The sequence below is a fragment of the Taudactylus pleione genome, unplaced genomic scaffold (assembly GCF_031769625.1).
Source record: "Taudactylus pleione unplaced genomic scaffold, aTauple2 ptg000231l, whole genome shotgun sequence".
Lineage (NCBI taxonomy): Eukaryota > Metazoa > Chordata > Amphibia > Anura > Myobatrachidae > Taudactylus > Taudactylus pleione.
Window position 1 is genome coordinate 1205757 of NW_028284633.1, and position 22497 is coordinate 1228253.

The 22497-nt window shown below is 43.4% G+C and overlaps 1 protein-coding gene across 1 annotated transcript; it reads right to left on the minus strand.

Moving 5' to 3' along the window:
- Nucleotides 1-15527: 15527 nt before the first annotated feature.
- LOC148516905 (anionic trypsin-like) lies at nucleotides 15528-18679 on the minus strand. Its single transcript, XM_088479402.1, has 5 exons — nucleotides 18640-18679; nucleotides 18141-18300; nucleotides 17807-18060; nucleotides 16355-16491; nucleotides 15528-15677 (listed from the first exon to the last, which is right to left on the minus strand). The coding sequence occupies exons 1-5, from the start codon at nucleotides 18677-18679 to the stop codon at nucleotides 15528-15530; spliced, it is 741 nt and encodes a 246-aa protein (XP_088335528.1).
- Between the last annotated feature and the right edge of the window lie 3818 nt (nucleotides 18680-22497).

Here is a 22497-nt window from a genome sequence, read left to right on the forward strand (position 1 = left end):
TACACTGCCCCATATCCCTTACATTTAAGGAGCTTTACATTTCAACTCACAGCTTCCAAGCTTTATTCCCTTCGGTTCTGGAAGCCTTTCTGTGATGGTGCACTACCATAGTACAGTACTTATTGCTAACTTCTGTATTGTCTCCAACCACTGGGGTCTACTGCCCCGAGCATCAGCTGCACAAATCATCTACAGTCTGCTTTACAGGATTATCTGCCTTCAGTCTATGGGCCTATTGCTGCACCAACTGAACCAACTTGGTACAAATTGCTCAGATTATTTAAGCCCAGGTGGCCAAAATACATTTTTGTTTGGATGATGTACAGGCAGCTATATCTATGGCTCATCACTTATCCTATACAGTACATTTGCCCAGTGCCAGATTAAGGTTTACATAGGCCTGGAGCTGAAATTTATGAAGGGCCTATAATGTGTCACTGCAAATATTAAGCATCCCCAGGATTTTAGAAGGAGTACACTAGACAATGTGTGTACTCATATAGAAACCGACAAAGAAAAGATCTCGCACCAATATATAGAAATAGTTATATAATATCAAGAGAAATCAAATATGTTTTCTTATTATTCCCTGGCCCATCCACTCCAAATATATTATTCCTTGTATAGTATTTATATAGTTATGGAGGTGCTACCTTGAAATCCTAAAATCAACATGAATAAAGGAAAACAAAAGACAAGATAGGATTTACTTTGTGCACTGATGGTGTCTGAATACTTTCAGTTTCAAATGTTTCTCTGAATTATCTTAAAACATCACTTTTATTAAGTATGATTAAAATGGTAATCATTAGGTCCGACAAATTGGCGAAATATATATTAAAACAAATAGTTACAGTAAGAAAATATATAAATGTGTTGAAAATAGAAAAAAAGTGATTAAAATATCGTCTGGCGCCGGACTGCTACACGTTTAATCTAGTATGTGTCCGGTATTGGGCTAAAATGACTTATGATGTGTTAATGGAGTAGTATCAATATTAGATTGTTAAGTTAATCACACGTGGGGGTGTATTCTTTATTATTTGCGTTCTTTAACTGTCAATATCTAGGGTTTGTTAGTACCTGTGTGTACTCAGCGATGGCCCGATATAAATCGTGCAGTTCGTAACACACTGTACGATCTGGTGTATATTGTTCCCCTGCAATATCCAGAACCATGGTGTCGGCCACCAGATATCCAGATTGTCCTGCACTGCAGGCAGATCTGAACATGCGACGAAAGATGCGCAGGAGCACGCAATAGTGAATACACACGGAATGATGTGGACAATTTGTCATTCTGATTCATCCCAAAATGACAAATCATCCAAAATATCATCTCGAGTGTTCTTAGCTTAGGGCCTTGGTGGCAGATGGTGTATGAAGGGGGTAGCGCCAAAGGAAAATCTTGGCCTGGGCTCCGCTTGGTCTAGAACCCCAGTCCTGTATGTTGGAGCCGGAATGGCAGAAGAGGAGAGGAGGCAGTGGGAATAGAGATTGGGTGGGACAGAGGTGGATAGGAAATATATATGCGTGTGTAATTGTGTATATATATATATATACACACAGTTTGGGTATGATATCCCAGCTGTCGGGATGCCGCTGGTCGTAATACCGACAGTGGCATCCCGACAGCCTGAATACCGACACCCATAGGTCGCTGTGGTGAGTACTTTTCTAACCCCTACCCTAACCCACCCTCCCCGGTGCCTAACCTCCCTATAAACCTAACACCCCTCCCCGCAACCTAATCCTAACCCTCCCTCTCTGGTGCCTAACTCCACTAGCTAACGCTACCCTCCCCCTGAACCCCAATACTTACCTTTGGGATGCCAACAGTCGGGATATTGGTGCCGGGATTTTGGCACCAGTGTTACATCCCATATATACACACTGCAGCAGGTCCGGCACGCCCGTAAAAAATTAGACCGTCTGACGGTGCCCCCAAAATAAATCCATACATACATCAAAGTTGCAACACTCAGGAATAATATATGAGCATATATAGATTGATAGATAGATAGATAGATAGATAGATAGATAGATATGAGATAGATAGATAGATAGATAGATAGATAGGAGATAGATAGATAGATAGATATTAGAGAGATAGATATTAGAGAGATAGATATGAGATAGACAGACAGACAGATAGATAGATAGATAGATAGATAGATAGATAGATAGATAGATAGATAGAGATGAAATAGATAGATAGATATGAGATAGATAGATAGATAGATAGATAGATAGATAGATAGATAGATAGATATTAGAGAAATAGATATGAGAAAGATAGATAGATAGATAGATAGATAGATAGATAGATAGATAGATAGATAGATAGAAAGACAGACAGACAGACAGACTGCCCCGGGGGAAGGTTATAACACACAAAGAACAGCAGCACCAGACATTACACTGTGACTGACTTGCTAGATTAATGTAGACTTTACCTTACAGATGGTTATAGCTGCCAAGTGCCCATGTGTTTCTCAGCCAGCTTCCATCCATCAGGTCTTCTCGATGCAGCTCTGTGTGGCTCCACTTTTCATATATTTTTAGTGCCTGGAACCAGGTGCCCACCAACTGAGTTGTTGAGGAGGGAGGGATTGTGGGAAGAGAATGTGCGGGGATCTTTAGATGATATGGGGGCGGGACTTAAGTGCCACGGGTGGGCGGGGCTTCGACAGACGTAATAAATGGGCAGGGCTTCATAGAGCTGGTTGAACGGGCAGTGTTTTGGACACCTGGGTGGTGCTTCTGATATCCAAGCATTGCAGAGCTTCTGGACAGCCGGGGCTGGATGGGCAAAGCCTAGCAAAGCCGGAGGTAAATGGGCTTTGCAGTGCGGCTGTTAGTGGTGACAATGTCAAAATTACAGAGGATCCTGTGGGCCTATTTTTGTGGGTGGGCCTGGAGCTGTAGCTCCACCCGCCCCATTCTTAATCCGGCCCTGCATTTGCCTAGTTTTGTTGATCTGGGACATGTGAATACTTTGGGGGAGGCTGTTTGAAATATTGTGCTTTTGTGGCCCAATGTCGCCTGGTTTTTCAGATGTGTCCTCAAACCTATGAAACAGATGCATTGATGTGAACCTGATCTAGATGCATTGTCCTTTCTTTGACACAACATTTTTGGAAAGAAACACTATTCAACTTTTTGCCTCTTTTGCAGCCAGCATTTGGTAATGCGTCTAACGTGATACTCACAAAGTTACTGCTGCAAGATCAATCATTTCCAGCCTCCCTGTACGTCAAAGACCACACTCTGGGCCTGATTCAGACCCGCTCACGAGCGGGTCGATGTTAGGCCACTGCGCCTGCGCACGGCGGAGCCGGCTCCGACATGCGCCTGCGCAAGATCCGGGTCTCGCACCAGAAGGGGGCAGCTGTCGATTTTGGGGGCAGCAACGTTTTGGAGGCGTGGCGTGGGGGTGGCTTCACAAATGTAGGCGTTCCCATGAGAACGCCTGCCGTTTGTGGGTGGCCCCACTGACATCACGAGTGATGTCAGTGGGAGAGCTTCCGGCTCTATTAGAGCCAGAAGCTCTCTGGGGCTTGCGGCCACGAGACCCTACCACAAGGGTCTCGTCACAAGCCCGATGGTCGCGATGGTCTTGACCATCGCGACCATCATCCTGGCCGCTTGCAATAGCTGTGGGTGGTCGCTCCAAAAAAAAAAGAAAAAAAAAAAACCGCCCTGATTCAGAGTGAGCGCTCTTTCAGAGCGTCCGGCTGTGAATCAGGGCCTCTGGGCCTGATTCAGACCCGCACGTACGGCATACGAGCGGGAAAATGTAAATTAAACCCCTCGCTCGTATTTTCGTTCGCAGCTAATCTTCCGCCCCATAGTGTCCGTAGCGACCGTCCGTCTCCTCTTTGGTTGCAGGGAACGCTCGCACAAGTCAATTCCAGAAGTGGCCTTGTCAGTTTTCGATTGCCTGCTATTTCATTCTGCAAACATACTTGAATCGATTAATAGCAATCAGTATATTCATTCGCTTAATTGGTATTCACATCTTTGCAATCCGTTTTTTTTAACAATGTCAATAAACTTTATTATTGTTCGTGTGTGTCATTCCTTCCGCAGAATACGTATGTTTGTACCAAGGGGATGGTTTTTCAAATTTTATACAGGTTGAGTCTCCCATATCCAAATATTCAGAAATACGGAATATTCCGAATTACGGAATATTTTTGGTATGACTGAGAATGTGAAACCTTTGCTTTCTGATGGTTCAATGTACACAAACTTGTTTTAAAGCACAATTTCATTAAAATACAGTATACAATAACCTTCAGGCTGTGTGTATAAGGTGTATATGAAACATAAATGAATTTCATGTATGTACACAAACTTTTTTTGATGCTCAAAATTATAAAAAATATTGAATAAAATGAGCTGCAGGCTGTGTGTATAAGGTGTATATAGAACATAAATGCATTCTGTGTTTAGTTTTGGGTCCTATACCCAAGATATTTCATTATAGTATGCAAATATTCCAAAATACGGAATAATCCGATATCCAAAATACCCCTGGTCCCGAGCATTTTGGATATGGGAGACTCAACCTGTAGTTTGTTTGAATGCTACTATTGTTTTGCGTTAGTTTATATGCACATTTTTCATCTTTATTAATATTATTTAAATTAGCTTACGCATGTCACTGCATCAAGCCTATCATAACTCACATTATATTTGTGAGGGTGTAGGTCACATGACTCATACAATAACCAATACAATGCGTTCTGTTATTTTTCAAAGTACATTAGCCAATCAAATGTTTTCTGGGACCTTTATTAAAACTGTTTTTTGTTGAAAAAATCATTGCCGTCATGAGAGCCGCAGCATTTACACGTAGAGAACTCCTGGTCCTCACAGATGTGATGGACCGGAGAATCACTGATCATCCGGCCCCCATCACAAACCTCCGCAAGCGGCTCGCCTATGCGGAGGTGCGGCGCTGGCTGCGGAATTTGGGCTTCCGCCGCAATATCGGCCAGGTTGAAAGGCGGGGATCGGTTCTCCACCGCAGGTCCCTACACCTTTTGGCGAATTTGCGGGTGCAAATTAGCGAAAGTAAGTGTTTTTTTGTAACATTTTAAATGTAAGCATACCTGCGTGTGCATGTTTTCCGTCTAGCCCTGTTTGTTTATTTAGGACATAACTGCGTGTGCATGTTTTCCATCTAGCCCTGTTTGTTTATTTAGGACATACCTGCGTGTGCATGTTTTCCACCTAGCCCTGTTTGTTTATTTAGGACATAACTGCGTGTGCATGCTTTCCATCTAGCCCTGTTTGTTTATTTAGGACATACCTGCGTGTGCATGTTTTCCGTCTAGCCCTGTTTGTTTATTTAGGACATACCTGTGTGTGCATGTTTTCCACCTAGCCCTGTTTGTTTATTTAGGACATACCTGCGTGTGCATGCTTTCCATCTAGCCCTGTTTGTTTATTTAGGACATACCTGCATGTGCATGTTTTCCGTCTAGCCCTGTTTGTTTATTTAGGACATACCTGCGTGTGCATGTTTTCCGTCTAGCCCTGTTTGTTTATTTAGGACATACCTGCGTGTGCATGTTTTCCATCTAGCCCTGTTTGTTTATTTAGGACATACCTGCGTGTGCATGTTTTCTGTCTAGCCCTGTTTGTTTATTTAGGACATACCTGCGTGTGCATGTTTTCCTTTTTTTTTTTTGTCATTTTAAATTTTGGGGTGTGTAAATTGTTAACAAAACCAAAAGAAAAAAAAAACCTTAAAATTTTTTATCCATCATTTAGGAGCTGAGCGCAGACTACGATGTCTAATCCGACAACGTCGTCAGCCTTGTCCCCTATCCCCCACTCCCACCCAATCCTCCTCTCCCCAACCTTCCCCAAATTCCCCCTCCACCCCAGACTGGCCAGTCCGTGAGGCCCCTCCCTCTCCTAATATTCCCATCCCTCAAAATTCACCCTCCCCTCCTCCCCCCTCTCTTTTCATCACCCTCCCCTCCACCCACCCCTCTCTTTTCCTCCCCCTCCACACCTAGTCAGATATCCCCTCCTCCATCGGACCAGCACTGGCCCACCTCAGAGGAGGACGATGTCGGGGCTACAGGACCAGGCATCAGTATGAACGGTATGTTTCCCTTTTAAACTATGGTTGCTTTGGCATTTTTTGTTTTTTGGGTGATGTTGTCCTTTTGCCTGTGCATTTCCAATTTGCTAAGTATTTCTAATGTTTTGGATATATTTCTTTGCAAAACAATGTCTAGGATGTTTTCCCCTTACACATATCACACATGTCCAAACACACATACTTGTGTCTTTCTAGTTTACGGTACCAACAAATGTAGTGTTTTGCGTACTTCGCCCTTTTTTTGGTTGTCTTTTTATGTGTAATTTTTATAGTTTGTATTTTTACAATCTTTGTATTTGCCATTACTTTTTTTATTTTAAATTTTAGATTTTTTTTAAAGTATAGTCTGAATTTTAAGTTGTTTGGTAACATATAAATTAAGGTGTCAGTTTAGTAATCCACACTTTTTTTTTAACCCACAGAGGACCAGAGGCATTTGCAAGCAATGCAGGAAGGCTTGCACATGTTGAGGGGCCATGTCGTAGGGATGCTTGTGGTCCTGGATCACATGTTGGCGGTCCTGCGGCACTAATTTTTTTGTTTTTTCCCCCCTAAAAATGTTGTTAAAAATAAAATATATTTTGATTTATTAAAGTCTCATTCCTTGTCTTTAAATATTAGATTGTTTAACCTTACATAAGTCGACTATTGGAGCATGTTTTTTTAAGTAATGTAAATTTGATTGTAGAAAGCTCAAGTAAGTATGTAAGCTGGCACATTAAACACCTAACAATAGCAATAGGTTTGTAGAATTACCAGCATTTTTTTTTTTTGTGGGTAATGTAAATATTAAATCAAACCTGCTTAGGCCTAGATTAGAAAACATACTGATTCACCATAATACCTTTGGCGTTTGTTTTTAGCCACAAAGGATGGTAAAATACTTTACAATTTAACACATTACAGGATTAGCCATTAAGAAAGTTTTTTTGGACCAGGTTACACTTGCTTGTAATTTACCAAGGAAAAGTCTTTTTAACGTAAACCAAAAATTTAATCCACACAAATAATAAACACAAAGTGAATTGTGACAATCAATTCACACAGTGAAAACACACTCCAAAAAACAACCAACACCAAAAAAAACAAAACAACAACAACAATCAAGAACTGTTTGAAGAAGTAGCAGGCCAACATGAATCCACAAATGAGGCGAAGAAATAATTATTCCAGAAGTTATATCCAATGTGGCCACATGAAGACAATTTTTGGGATCAGGTAGTAGGCATCGTTTTTTCGGGTAATTTTATGGAATAAAAGACACACAAAAAAAACAAAACACAAATTAAAATTGGGCAGTAAAATCTTACATGTCTACATTGTGTCAATTAACTAAATTTTTTACAATAATTACCTAAAATATCTTGCCACCACATCATCGCTTATGGCCCCCCCACATATTGACCTCCGACCAACCTCGGGTGGGCCATCCTCAGGCAAGGCATCCTCTGGCTGCATTGGGACACCACTCCTTATGGTGATGTTGTGAAATATCCCACACAGTGCTCCACCACCTGCCTGGTGGCTGTAAGTGTGGAATTATACTCACTTTGTGGCCCTGGTGTGGGAGCCAAATAAGGAGTGAGCAGCCAGGGCGTGCAAGGGTAACCACTGTCTCCTGTCAAAAAACAAAAACAAACATCAGGACCAGTGTGTAACAAGCTTTGCATTGGTTTCAACAGAAGGTGTCAACTTACCCAGAAGCCACACATCACCAGCTTGTAGGTTGTCTAATTTGTGCCAAATCCCTGATTGCCGGATGACGAAAGAATCATGTGCACTCCCGGGGAATTTGGCATTCAGGGACAGGATCTGGAGGGACGCATCACATACCACCATTACATGCAGTGAATGACAGTGTTTGCGGTTCCTAAAAATAGGCCTTGCTGGAGGCTGAAGTGGTATGTGAGTGCCATCCACAACCCCTATGATGTGTGGGAAGCCAGCTATTTGGTAAAAATTGGCCTTCGCCACACTAAGGGAACCCATATCCACTGGCATTTTAATAAAATGATGGAGGTGTTTAAAAATGGCCTCCATCACTGCCCACAGAATCCTTCAAAAGGAGGATTGGGAGATTCCGGCAACTATTCCCACAGTGGTTTTAAAGGATCCTGAGGCACAGAAATGTAACACTGACATTCATTGCGTAAGTGGTGGTATTGCTGTAGGACTGTCAATTTGCCGTTCAAGATCACTCTCTATTAATGAGAGAGTGTCTAGGATGATTTGTGGAGGAAGACGGTATCGTCTTAATAACTCATCATCTGGCATTCCAAAAAGGGTGACACGTGTTCTATATATCTGGGGCCTTGCATGCTTACGAGGCCTACGCCTGGGACGAAGTTGAGGTTGGTCGGGTTCTGGAACCATGGCCAATATAATACGACCAACATCAACCTGAAATGGTAAGCCAGGTAGCTATTGTTTTAGACAAATGTGTAAAGAAAAATATACTTATCTTTTTAAGAAATCCAAAGATGCTTACAGGCCGGGGTCTTGTCATGAGTAGAACAACCTACATTTCAAAAGTAGAAAATATTTTTAGTTTTTTTTGGGAAAACTTGGATTGTTAACACATTTTTTAGGGTAAAAAAAAAAAAGAAGGGAGCACACATTAGTTCGGAAAATCGCACGATACATTTAGTGGTAAAACATGATTTTACACTGAAAAAATAAAAACACATTAGTGCGCGAAATAGTACGCATTTTTTTACAGTTAAATAAGGGGACATTAGTGCGTTAAATAGTACGCTACTTTGACAGTTAAAACAAGACACATTAGTGCGTTAAATAGTACGCTACTTTGACAGTTAAAACAAGACACATTAGTTCGCTAAATAGTACACTACTTTGACAGTTAAAACAAGACACATTCGTTCGCTAAATAGTACGCTAATTTGACAGTTAAAACAAGACACATTCGTTCGCTAAATAGTACGCTACTTTGACAGTTAAAACAAGACACATTAGTGCGTTAAATAGTACGCTACTTTGACAGTTAAAACAAGACACATTAGTTCGCTAAATAGTACGCTACTTTGACAGTTAAAACAATACACGTTAGTTCGCTAAATAGTACGCTAATTTGACAGTTAAAACAAGAAACATTAGTTCGCTAAATAGTATGCTACTTTGACAGTTAAAACAAGACACATTAGTTCGCTAAATAGTACGCTACATTTAGTGGTAAGACATGATTGTTCCCAGAAAAAAAAAAAACATTACTTTGCGAAACATATGCTAAGAACAACACATCTAATTTGTAAAATCATGAAAACAAAAACACTTACCAAAACCAGACAAATATCCCAAAGTTCAAAAACGTCACTGGGGCAATGCGAAAATAACTGTAAAGCAAAATAAAAAAATATTACAAACATTTGTAAACTATTTACTATTATTTTTTACGGTGGTTTTTTAAAATACTTACTCAAAAAATCACCAAAAAATAGCCAAACAATAAAAAAAATAAGCAACGGAAATAAACCAAAAAAACCCCCCAAAAATTTCCTCCTTCTACTCAGTCAACAGCAAAACCTCAAAAATACGCCTACACCAAACCTCCAACAAACAACATGCCACATCGACTCCAGTCACACCAAGCCATAAATAGTCTTTATTTTCCCGCTCAAATTAAGGGCGGACAATAGGAGCGCACAGTCAATGATGCGGCCGAATAATGCTGACGCATGTATAAAAACGTCACTGAAAAGCCAAATCGGTCTGCTGTAGTGAGACCTGAAAGTCCAAAATTACTACAGAGCAGCAAAGGACTGGCCAAGAGGCGCCAGGTAAGTATTTCTCTTTTTTGGGCTAAAGGATTATGTTTAACAATAATTTTGGACAAATTTTACATTTAAAATCTTAATCCCATTTTAAAAAAAGGAGTGGAGGATGCCATGGAAGAGGCTGCTGGGTCTAGTAGGCCAACTAAACCAAAAAAAAAAGGCAGCCACAATTCACAAGAAAGGAGATGGAGGTTTTGGTGCAAATGTGCAATGACAACCTGCCACAGGCACCAAGGAATATGGGTGCAAGCCAGAAATGGAAAATGTGGGATGACATAGCCAGTGGTGTCAATAGGGTGGGTGATTGTGAACGTTCAACCCGGGAGGTCAAACGCCGGTACATAAAAACTCCATTTTATTAAAAAGTGTTTACAGGTCCAAATACTGCAGGACTAATGCCAACTTTTTACCCCACAGATGGAGTGACTTCAAATATCGTCTTAAACAAAAACTGGCTGATAGGGCTAGGCATGCAGGGGGGACAGGTGGGGGTCCCACCCCTGTGTCACTGGAGCTCACGGATTTGGAGGAGCTGGCCCAGGGGTGTGTGCAGGATGAGGAGGTGTTTGGCTTGTCGAACATGGATACCGACATGCCAGACTTTGCGGCTCCTCATGTTGCCCCAGGTAAATGTTGTAATGTTAACAACTCAGAAATGTGTTTGGGACAATATCTAGATTATAATGTTACTCTTTTCTCTTTTTTCTCACAGAGACACAGGCGGATGAGTCTGCTCCAGAGGGGAGCTTTGGCCGCAGAATTTCTGCTGGCTCTGCAGGGGAGGAAGCAGTAGATCCGGCTGTGGACCCTGTGGCAGACAGTCCAGGGCATTCCCCCTCGCAGGCAGTGGGCCTCCTCAGTGATCTCAATATTAAAACGGATCAGCAGACCGAGATTCTGCTGAGGATGGACGCCAATCTGCTACGGGTGGCGGACGCCCTGGAGCAAAGTGCTGCGGCCAATGTGACCATTGCTAAGGCCCTGGCGGAAAATACTGGGGCCAACGTGCGAATAGGCGGCCTCCCTTCCTGTCGGAAAACATCTGGACCCTCCGCCTCTGGCACAACAACAGCCATCCCTCCAAATGTGCCTAGCCCTATGCCTAGTCCAGAGGCCACAACATCTGCCTCTGGCCAGGCCAGCAGAAGGACATCCCAGACCCGTTCAGGCTCCCTCCCTACCCCGGCCAAAAGGGCCAAAAGGCGATGACAGCACTGGCTAATTTTCCCACAATCCTTCTCAGTGTTTGCCCCATATTCCTTAATGCCCAAAACCTCCCTCTCCTTTCTTGTGAATTTTTGATTAATTGTGTTTGTTTGTGGATTTCAAATGGCACTTATTTTGTTTGTGTGTTTTTAAAATCATTTATTTGTTTTTACGTTATCAAGTTTTTTTTATTGCCCCAAAATTGGTTGAGAAATAAACCAAAAAAAAATAAAAAATACTGTGGAAAATCTGCACAATTCTATTGTTAATTTATTCAAAAACTGGTTAAAAGGTAATCCCGCAAACAACATTACAAACAATACCACGGAAATGTAAACATTTTTTAGGGAAAAATAAACCAAGGGTTAAAAACAATTTATGAGTTTTAATTAACACTTAGCAAAAAACAAAAGGACGATTGTTTTCTTGGGCCCTAAAAAATTAAGAAAAACAACAAACCTGCGTACAATATTGTTGCCCGGAAAAATAAAAAAAACAAATTTGGCAAAAACACGCAAATGTAAAATAAATTTGTAAGCTAATTGATTGTCTAACCCAGAAATTAGCAGCTGAGTAGTTCACCTGCGTACGGTTTTTTGCTAGTAAAAAAAGGCTATTGGCTAAACACCTTACAAGCATTTTTGCAATTCAAAACTGATTGTTTTTGAGGCCTCAATTGATAAATCGGGAAACCATCGATGAACCTCGGGAAGAACGAAGAGACCATCGTCATTGCGGTAGAGAATACCAGACCACAAGCTGAGCGAGCAGTTTTAATGGAAAGTGGATCAGACAGTGACGTAACACTTGTTCCGTTCACATTGGCCGTTCGCATCAGATAATTTATGTACGCCCAAAAAACGCCTCGACACGCCTGCGTTTTCCCGTCACCGCCCCAAAACGGACAGTTCTGTCAATCACATTTGATATGTCACTTCCTGTTCACTATTCGACGAATGACTGAAAAAATTATCGCAATCAGCCGTACGCACATGCGCACTGTTACACCGACGCATGCGTGGTTTGACAACATCGGATGACTACGAGCGTAGGACCGCTTACGAGCGACTCTGAATGAGGACCTCTGTTCTTAAATAGGCTATTGTGTTTTGTCAATGGATGGAGGTGACCGATAGGAATATTAAGTGGTGTCATAGGATAACTGCCCTATGAAGAACCCACAGTACACAATCTCCATAAACTCTATGTACAGTGTCCAAAATTACAACTACAACCAGAAAGTTGTGAGTACAGGCTTTTCTCCGGTTTTTGTTCCTGTTTTAAAACACAACATCTATACAACTATCTTACAAGTCCAACATTTCTGGGCACCGTGGAAGAGAATCGTTATGATATACCGCTGGACGGGATGCCGGTGGTCAGAAGACCGACAGCGGCATCCCAATCTTCAAAATCCTGACAGAGGCCAGTAAGTACCCTAACCCTTCCCCTCTCTCCCCTAACCCTCATTCGGTTGGCCTAACCCTTACCTCCCCCTGTGGTGCCTAACCCTAACCTCCCCCCTGTAGTGCCTAACCCTTACCCCCCCCTTCCCGCAACCTAAACCTAACCCTCCCTTAGTGTTGTCTAACCCCAACCTCACACTGTGGTGCCTAACCCTCACCCCTCCCCGCACCCTAAACCTAACCCTCCCTTAGTGTTGTCTAACCCCAACCTCACACTGTGGTGCCTAACCCTCACCCCTCCCCGCACCCTAAACCTAACCCTCCCTTAGTGGTGCCTAAACCTAACCTCCCGTTGAAGGTGCCTAACCCTCACCGCACCCTAAACCTAACCCTCCCTTAGTGGTGCCTAACCCTTACCTCCCCCCGGTGGTGCCTAATCCTCACCCGTCCCGATTCCCGCATCCTAAACCTCCCTTAGTGGTGCATAACACTAATCTTCCCCCGGTGGTGCCTAACCCTCCCCTAACCCACCCCGGGGTTCTCTAATCCTAACCCCCCATCCCTGAGCTACCACTAGTAACCCCAGGATGCTGACACCTGTATCTTGAGCCCTTCAGGATCGCAGCGTCGGCTTCCTGATGGGCGTCAATATACCGACGTCGAGCATCTCGTTCGTCCAGCTTCTTAACCGCATGCCCGTGGAAAAATATAACTATTTGGACAGGATATATGGTTATTACTGGTGGCTGTGGTTGACGAAGGATACCTGTCAATCTGTGTCCGCTTGTCCACTTTGTGTCAGAATCAAACCAGGCTTGTTGCAGCCTGTTCTTATTCCTTCTTGTCCATAGAAAAGATTTTATTACAGAGAAAGCAAACCAATGCATGGACAAGTATCTAGGATAAAGAAAATGGGCTCAGCACTCACCTCCTGTAATGCAGCAGGAGTGTTGTACTAAATGGTCTACAATCCAAATGTCGCCTACCTCTTGTGTACTGTACACGTTGTTAGAAATTTTGTGTGCTTTAGAGTGGGAGGAATTTCTGGCTTGCTCCGGAACACATCTGTCAGTCTGAAGTAGCTCCGGACATACGACCGGGTGTTTCTAAAACTTTATTCAATATTCTGTGCATACAGTGTCCACATTTTGTGACAAGCAATCCTCATTTTATATTTTCTTACTCGCATGTAGATTAGAGTCTCACATGTTGTATTGTAATGATTGCCTCAAAGAGAACAAATATTGGGGTGAAGAACTTTCCAAATTGCTGTTATTCTGAGGGTCTTCTAATTAGAGGTGATCGGTACAGTTTTGGCTTGGATCTTCCAGCCAAGTTTGGATCTGTGCCGAAATGTCTGAGAGAGAGGAAGTTTTGCCACGCTCTGAGATCCGCACATGGCGGAAAGATTATATCCAGAACTGAACCACTCATCTGTACTTCATCAAAGCTTGATGTACAGTAGAATATGGCTGCCAAAATGATGTGTAGTGACTTGACGCCATGAATGGGCAAGAATTTTATATCTGAAACAAGTTCATTTGAGGATACTAGAGGTGGTCATAGCTAAGCCAAAGTCTTCAGAGGCTAAGCTTCATTTATATTCTACTATATATTGTATAGAACCTGTTTTTCATGTGTTGAAGGTTTAGATGGCAATCATGGACATACCGCCAAATTCACAAATCCCTGACCCCCATGTATGTTCATGACAGGACGTGTTTATTGGGGAACATATATTGGACCCTCAATTCTTATGTGGAAAGCTGCTATATCACATTGATTGGAAGAGTTACAGCCTAGGTGAAAGTTCAGGGGGAACCTGCTGATATAGTCATGTCCCCAGACTGCTCCAGATCTCTCATGCCGACATCCTGACCACAAAACAGGGGTAAATTTACTAAAGTGAGAGTTTTTAGAAGTGAGTTTTAAAAGTGATGTTGCCCATAGCAACCAATCAGATTCTAGCTATTATCTTCTAGAAGGTGCTAGTTAAATGTTAAGTAGAATTTGATTGGTTGCTATGGGCAACTTCACTTCTAGAACTCACTTCTAAAAACTCTCACTTTAGTGAATTTACCCCTTAGGATTTAAAATAAATCTCACTATGTGATAATAGCCATGTTCCTCCTGGAAAATAATTTACAATTTCACGTTCTTTAGAGTTGGCAGTTGGCGGTAATTATTAATAAGAATTATAATTTCACCTTTTATATTATCTATACATCTATTTATTATAGCGACTGATTGATTGCTTATTTTTTTTTGTAACTAGCAAACCTGGAGCCCCTGAAAGTTGCTTATTAAGGATAGGGGGCACTGCCATACACCACAGCAAGCTCCAGGTACTGTAAATGTATCTATCACTATAAACATCTTGTCATGAGTATACTGTGTATTATCTACATTGTGATGTTTGCAGGAGAGCTGGATCCAGGGCACATTGCTTTTTTTTGTGCCCATATATTTCTTTCCCCCCCAACAAATGAGGATAACCAAGGACAGCACAGAGATTAGAAATGCTGCCTCACAGTGCGGGGCCCTAATATAAATTCTGGGCAGGGCCCTTTTGGTGTAGAGTTTGCATGTTCCTTTCATGTATGGGAGAATAATAGAAATAAGTAATAGTAATAGTGATGAGTAATGTAAATATCACCTAGGGTGCAGTCTAATATACAGTAGATGCAGTGGTTTATATCCTGTCTAGCTACAGTAAGTGCCATGAATGTAATGGCCCGGGGTCCAGCTACAAGAGACCCCACTGCAGCTAGCCATCACCAGATTGTGCATATTATTTGTTTATTAAATATAGGTAACAGTGACACCTGCGAAGCGACATTATACTGAGAGCATGTACTGTAATTGTGGGTGATACAGGAACACTAAGTGCTAGATATTCCATACAAAAAAGACACAAAGAAATGTGATCTCTGGTTGTTACTTTATTGCATTTTTTCAATGGACATTTATTCTTCATCCAACCATCTTTGGTGCATATGTTTAATTCTGGGCAATAGTCTCCTGAATCCAGGACACGTAGTTACACACCTTAGTGTAAACTCCGGGATTGCCAGATAGAGCACAGCCTATGCCCCAGGACACGACACCCTGGAGCTCCCCTCTGCAGACCACAGGACCACCGGAATCACCCTGCAAGTAATACGTAGGATTATACAGTGGTCATCTCTGTCACACTCACCCTGGTCTCTCTCACAAGAGGGTTTATACGCAACTCAGAAACAGGCCCTTAGACACTGGAGGACATACACTGGAGGCCTTTAGACATGTACACTGGAGGACATACACTGGAGGCCCTTAGCCACTGGAGGACATACACTGGTGAACATACACTGGAGGCCCTTAGACACGTACACTGGAGGCCCTTAAACATGTACACTGGAGACCCTTAGACATGTACACTGGTGGGCATACACTGGAGGCCCTTAGACACGTACACTGGAGAACATACACTGGAGGCCCTTAGAAACATACACTGGAGGCCATACACTGGAGGCCCTTAGACACGTACACTGGAGGCCCTTAGACATGTACACTGGAGGACATACACTGGAGGCCCTTAGACACGTACACTGGAGGACATACTCTGACATAGATTCTGCCCCTAGCATGAGGCAGGTACAAGTCCTAATGGTGTTTCTCATGGTGGCGGCTGCAGGCACAGCAAGTGGGCATCCCGACCCTTGCATATTGAGATGCACAGCTGTACACCAGGGGTGGGGCTTTTACTAACAATAGCATAAAAGATGCTATTAGCGATCGCGGCAGCGCACGTCTCAGAATCAACCTAATAGAACAGAATGTCTTACCTGACAGGAGTCCTTTCCGCCTTCCAGATATCCCACACAGATCATGTTGTCAGTGATTTGTCCTGGATAGGAATCCTGGCACTGGGCATCAGTCAGGATGGGGGCATCCAAACACTGCAGGAGGTCAGGGTAATTCACTACAGGAGAAGGCAGACATTATATATCACTAGACGGCAGGGTCCTTGTGCTGGGACTGATGCTCATTATGTGACTGGCTGACCAGGGGAGAGAAGCAGACTCACTAGTTCTACAACCCAGTTTAATACTAAATTATATGTGAAATGTACAAAACCTAGGACAAATAATTTCTTCCATTGTCTCCAGATCATATTGTACAGGACTAATCACATCTTGTGCTCTCTCTCTAGAGTGGGAAATACTCGTATAACAGGACTTATAACACAGTGATACATTGAAGGGAGCTTACAGTCTACTGTAAGTGATGTGGGGGAACCTTAATACATAAAATAACAGGTAGTTTAAGTTTCAAGCACTGCGCCATTTAGCATTGTTACGTCTCAGCAATATTTCTGTTATATTACAGTGAAAACCTTGTACAATGGGGTATCTGTCATGTAATGTACTAAAAACAATTTGAATATACAGTATGCACTTAGGGCCTGATTCAGACCCGCTCGCAAGCGGGTCGATGGTGGCCCAGTGCACATGCGAGACGTGCGCGAGCCACGGAGCGAGTAATTCATAATGGTACACCGCACAGGCGATGAAAAAAAACACAAATATGCCAGCACACTTTGGGCACTGGTCTTGTATATGTGCATTAGATAATAGAATCAGTCAGTATTAGCCTAATAGGAGTACCAACTCACATCTACCCTGTGCTGCTGGAGGTCCCTTCTCCTGTTATCCTTTAATTCTCGGTCTGGGTGTCCTCCTCCTCACATCATGTTACTGCCCGTCACATGCAGTCCTGTCCTCACTAACACATCACTCATCTCCTGATATACTCTGTGCTGCTGGGGACTCTGCTCCTTCCACTATATAACTCTCAGTCTGTGGCTTCCTGCTGTCTCCATTCCCCTCCTCACATCATGTCACTGCCCCTGTCACATACAGCCCTGTCCTCACTAACACATCCCTCATCTCCTGATATACTCTGTGCTGCTGGGGACCCTGCTCCTCCCACTACATAACTCTCAGTCTGTGGCTTCTGGCTGCCTCCATTCCCCTCCTCACATCATGTCACTGCCCCTGTCACATGCAGCCCTGTCCTCACTAACACATCCCTCATCTCCTGATATACTCTGTGCTGCTGGGGACCCTGCTCCTCCCACTACATAACTCTCAGTCTGTGACTTCCTGCTGCCTCCATTCCCCTCCTCACATCATGTCACTGCCCCTGTCACATGCAGCCCTGTCCTCACCAGCCCAATCCCATAAGTAAAAAGGTTCCTTATAATCAAGTTCAGTTAGGAAGGGGGTGACACTCACCTCCGTTACTCAGGGTGTTTCCCCAGCCAGAGATTAAACATTGTGTCCCAGCGACATCGCAGTGACTGGGCAGACGGATTGCCTGGATCCTGCTGCTCATTGCAGCGGACTGGGAGAGCTTAATTAACATGATATCATTGTCTAGCATATAGGAGTTGTATCTAGGGTGACGAATGATCTTCGCAGCTGCAATGAACTGCTCTGATCCCTCCAGAACCTCAATGTTATGTTCTCCAAGTCTGACTTCGATGCGTCTGCAAGTGATGAGAACATTCTGTTACATGTTGTCTTACGTATAGCTGTTGTTTTCTGTACATTGTATCCAGTAACTTACGACATGTAGCAGTGAGCAGCAGAGACCACCCACTGGTCACTAATGAGGGATCCTCCGCAAAAGTGGTACCCAGCATTGAGGGACACCTGGTAGGGGACAGAGTTCATGGGGCAGGTGTAGCCTCCTACGATCTTGTCATCATCATTGTAGGGAAAAGCAGCTGCAGAAATGGACATCAAACATCACACAAACCATCACAAAGTTACACAAATGTTCTGTCAACACAACTTTCTATCAGTCCAATTTGAAGGGATATCACCAAAGTTCTTCAACCCCCCCAATCTTTCCAAACTGTCCATTATCTGGGGGTTTCTAAATGATAATATGTGTCTGTATTCCCGGGACAGTATATATTCTCCAGTGCAAAGTTTTAATCTTATGTCCTTCGCTATCATTTACAGTATGGTTTTGCAAACTCCCTTTTGGGATCGATAAATAATGAGATTTGCAGATGATAAAAAATAAAGAGACAGAGGACAGACTGTGAGGCCCAACTTACCTGCTAGTCCCAGGAGTGAGAGGATCACAAGGCACTTCATGATGAGATAGTGAGGACTTCTGTTGTCCAGAGTCAGCTTTTATACCCTGAAATATTCGCAGTCCTATCTTCATGTGCTACCACCTGCCTGTTCTCATGGACGGGCTCTGCTGTGCCAACCTCTGGGTTGATCTTTAATTGAGGAACCTTCAGCAGAAGGTTGAGTTGAGTTTGGCATCTGTCCCGGGTGGACATTAGCCGGTTTCACCCACCTGTTTCTCTGACCTCCTCTCTTTTCCATTATTAATGTACTTTAGTTTCAGCTGAAAGATTCCGCTATAATTGTTATCAGAGCTAAGGAGTCCTTGATGATCATAACACTCAATTAGGCTTCGAGACAAATTGTTACACATCATTTCCAGCTATGCAGCTACAGACACAGGGGAAGATCTAACCCTCAGCTCCCCTCCCAACACTGGCAGAGACCCTTCCATGTTACAAAATCTGTACACTCAGCCTCAAACTACGTTGTTTTATTACATCTTTAACTTAATTTCAGTTTAATAGCAGCAGCAGTAATAAAAAATAAATGGGTGACACCGATGGGAGAGACAGTGAGTGAGGAGCATAGAGCGGTGGGTTAGGATGAGAGCTTAAACTCTATAGGGGAGGGGCAGACAGACAGGGGTGACACAGAGGGGTAAGACAGTGAGTGAGGAGCATAGAGCGGTGGGTTAGGATGAGAGCTTACACTCTGTAGGGGAGGGGCAGACAGACAGGGGTGACACTGAGGGGAGAGACAGTGAGTGAGGAGCATAGAGCGGTGGGTTAGGATGAGAGCTTAAACTCTATAGGGGAGGGGCAGACAGACAGGGGTGACACAGAGGGGTAAGACAGTGAGTGAGGAGCATAGAGTGGTGGGTTAGGATGAGAGCTTACACTCTATAGGGGAGGGGCAGACAGACAGGGGTGACACAGAGGGGAGAGACAGTGAGTGAGGAGCATAGAGCGGTGGGTTAGGATGAGAGCTTACACTCTATAGGGGAGGGGTAGACAGACAGGTGACACAGAGGGGAGAGACAGCGAGTGAGGAGCATAGAGCGGTGGGTTAGGATGAGAGCTTACACTCTATAGGGGAGAGGCAGACAGACATGGGTGACACACAGAGGAGAGACAGTGAGTGAGGAGCATAGAGCAGTGGGTTAGGATGAGAACTTACACTCTACAGGGGAGAGGCAGACAGACAGGGGTGACACAGAGGGGAGAGACAGTGAGTGAGGAGCATAGAGCAGTGGGTTAGGATGAGAGGTTACACTCTACAGGGGAGAGGCAGACAGACAGGGATGACACAGAGGGGAGAGACAGTGAGTGAGGAGCATAGAGCGGTGAGATAGGATGAGAGCTTACACTCTATAGGGGAGGGGCAGACAGACAGGGGTGACACCGAGGGGTGAGACAGTGAGAGAGGAGCAGCGCTGTAACTTTGAGTTACGACGCCCAGTGCCGACTATGACCCCTTCAGCACATGACATCATGAAGTTAGGCCATTGGGAGGGGGGGGGCAGACCACAAGTGACTAGAACAACAGCGCTTCCAGGAGCAACTTTAAGATGTTGTGAGGGCTGTTTTGACTGTAGTCTGCCATTTGGAGCAACCAGAGGTTCCAGAGTGTCCAATTCTGGCTGCAGTGTGTTGTTCCAGGCTACCTGCTAGCCGGATACAGGGACCACAGAATAAAATACATTATGGATAAAAAAACTGGCACACACTGAGTGAAAAAGCTGCCAAAGTATATAAAACCTTGCGTTCCCACCAACAATAATCAGAGGTAATCATAAAATGCAAAAAAACTATCATATACAAATGGCGCTACTCAAATAATTAATAAGGATTTTCTTATGAATAAAAAGTTCATATCATCTTTGCTGTATCTTTGTCTTCTGATCAATCCTCCATGTATATTCAATAATCCGATATAGTGTAGTAAATTAGTATAATTTTAATTTACAAAAACAAAATAAAATCTCAGAAGGATTCCACAATAATCAGGAAGTTATCATTTCACATGTAACATACTCTGAGTTCACGCAGAATAGAAAATATAGATAGGAACCGTACCGTGATTAGTACCAGATTTGGTGCTTCAAGAGAGTGTATATGGGAGATCTCCGAACAACCGCCCTTCTCCCTTCAAGCATCTGGTTCAGCTAGCAACACACAGTCCCAGGTTCCAATGACTTTGAGCAGGTAAATCCCAGCTTCCAACGCGTTTCGAGTAAATCTTCCTCTTCCTCAAGGCTGTAGGATACAGGGACCGTGGATGGTCAGTGGTGCCGTCTACTAAACGCTGCGCTCTGTGTGGCGGCACCAGTTGCCCATAGCTAGTTATGGCCCTAGCAAGGAGCATAGAGTGATTGGTAGGAAAAGAGCTGGAAGAAAGGCAGGGAGCTCTGAGACCCTGTTTGAAGCTTCGGTTAAAGCTGAAGAGTCTAATAGGGAAAGAGTTCCCTTGGTGAGAAGCAGCCCGGGCAATGTTCTGGAGGTGCAGTTGTTGTGCTGTACTGAATTGAGAAGAGAGGGAATGATTGTTGGCTAAGTGTAAGAGTACAGCCAGTTGTGCGGAGGGAAATGTATAGAGGGAGAAGGGTTGGGTGAGGGCTTTTATACAGTAGATATGTGCAGGAATCATTTGAGACAACATGTTAAAGTTTAATTGTAAAGGAAATTAAATATCTTAATATTTCATTATAAGCCAAAGAAAATTGAGAAAGTGAATAGAAATGTGTATAACTATCCAGAGTATTTATTAAACAACATGTGATAGGAATGGTTTTCTGTCACCATAATTTATGGGTAATACAGTAATACTCAGTGGTCCGGAAATACTGGCTGGGGGTGAACATTCAGTTATACTAGCATTAATAAAAAAAAAGTTACAAAAATAAATAATACTTGACAGTAATTCACCTGTGTATAAAAATACTTTACTCAATTACTAAAGCCATTTTCATTGAATATCTTCTGCTGGAGGTAGCAGAAGGAAGATTGCGGAACTACTTATATAGGGAGATGCTCTATCTACAGTGAAATCTGAGTTTCTCGGTTTAATAAATAGGATGATGTAAGGGTAAGCTTGCTTGTTTAGTATGCAGTTATGCACAGTGTCAGTGCGTGCGTGTGTGCGTGCGTGTAAGCAGAATACTAGAAGGTGGAGAGAGCGGAGCACTACATCAGCATTAATTAGTGATATGAGGCTCCGGAGGTGTACAACGCGCTCCCACATGAAGTAAAGTTCATACATTCAACTCGTTTTAGTTAAAAAATCTTTTCACAACCTTTAACGGATCATGAATCGCGCTGTTCACCAATGAAATATGCCGGGTGCTGCGATTTATGTATCCTGCCTCTCAGTGGGCAGTTCCTGGGGTTACTCAGATACGACCACCCACCCCTGGTCACAGTTATATTTAATGAACGACATCCATGAACTAGAGATGTGCACCGACCCCCATGTTTTTGTTTTGGATCTGTATTATTTTTACAAAATAAAAAACAACTAAGTAATTTTGACCTGTTTACATGCAATCCAAAACCCGCGTTCGGATTTCAAATCCGAGTTCCGAACTACATGAAGATCCGAACCAGGACTCTGGACCTCATTCAGAGGCGGTCATTAGATGCAAACGGTCACTTTGAATGAGGGCGGCCGCTTGCATCTTGTAGTGCGGCCTCTTGGTCGGTCGCTAAGCTGTGGGTTACCAGCCACAGCTCTAGCGACCGACCAGGGTGATGGTTGCGATGGTCAAGACCATCGCGACCATTGGGGCTTGCAACGAGACCCTAAGGTTTGGTCTCGGCACTCGCAGGCCCCAGGGAGCT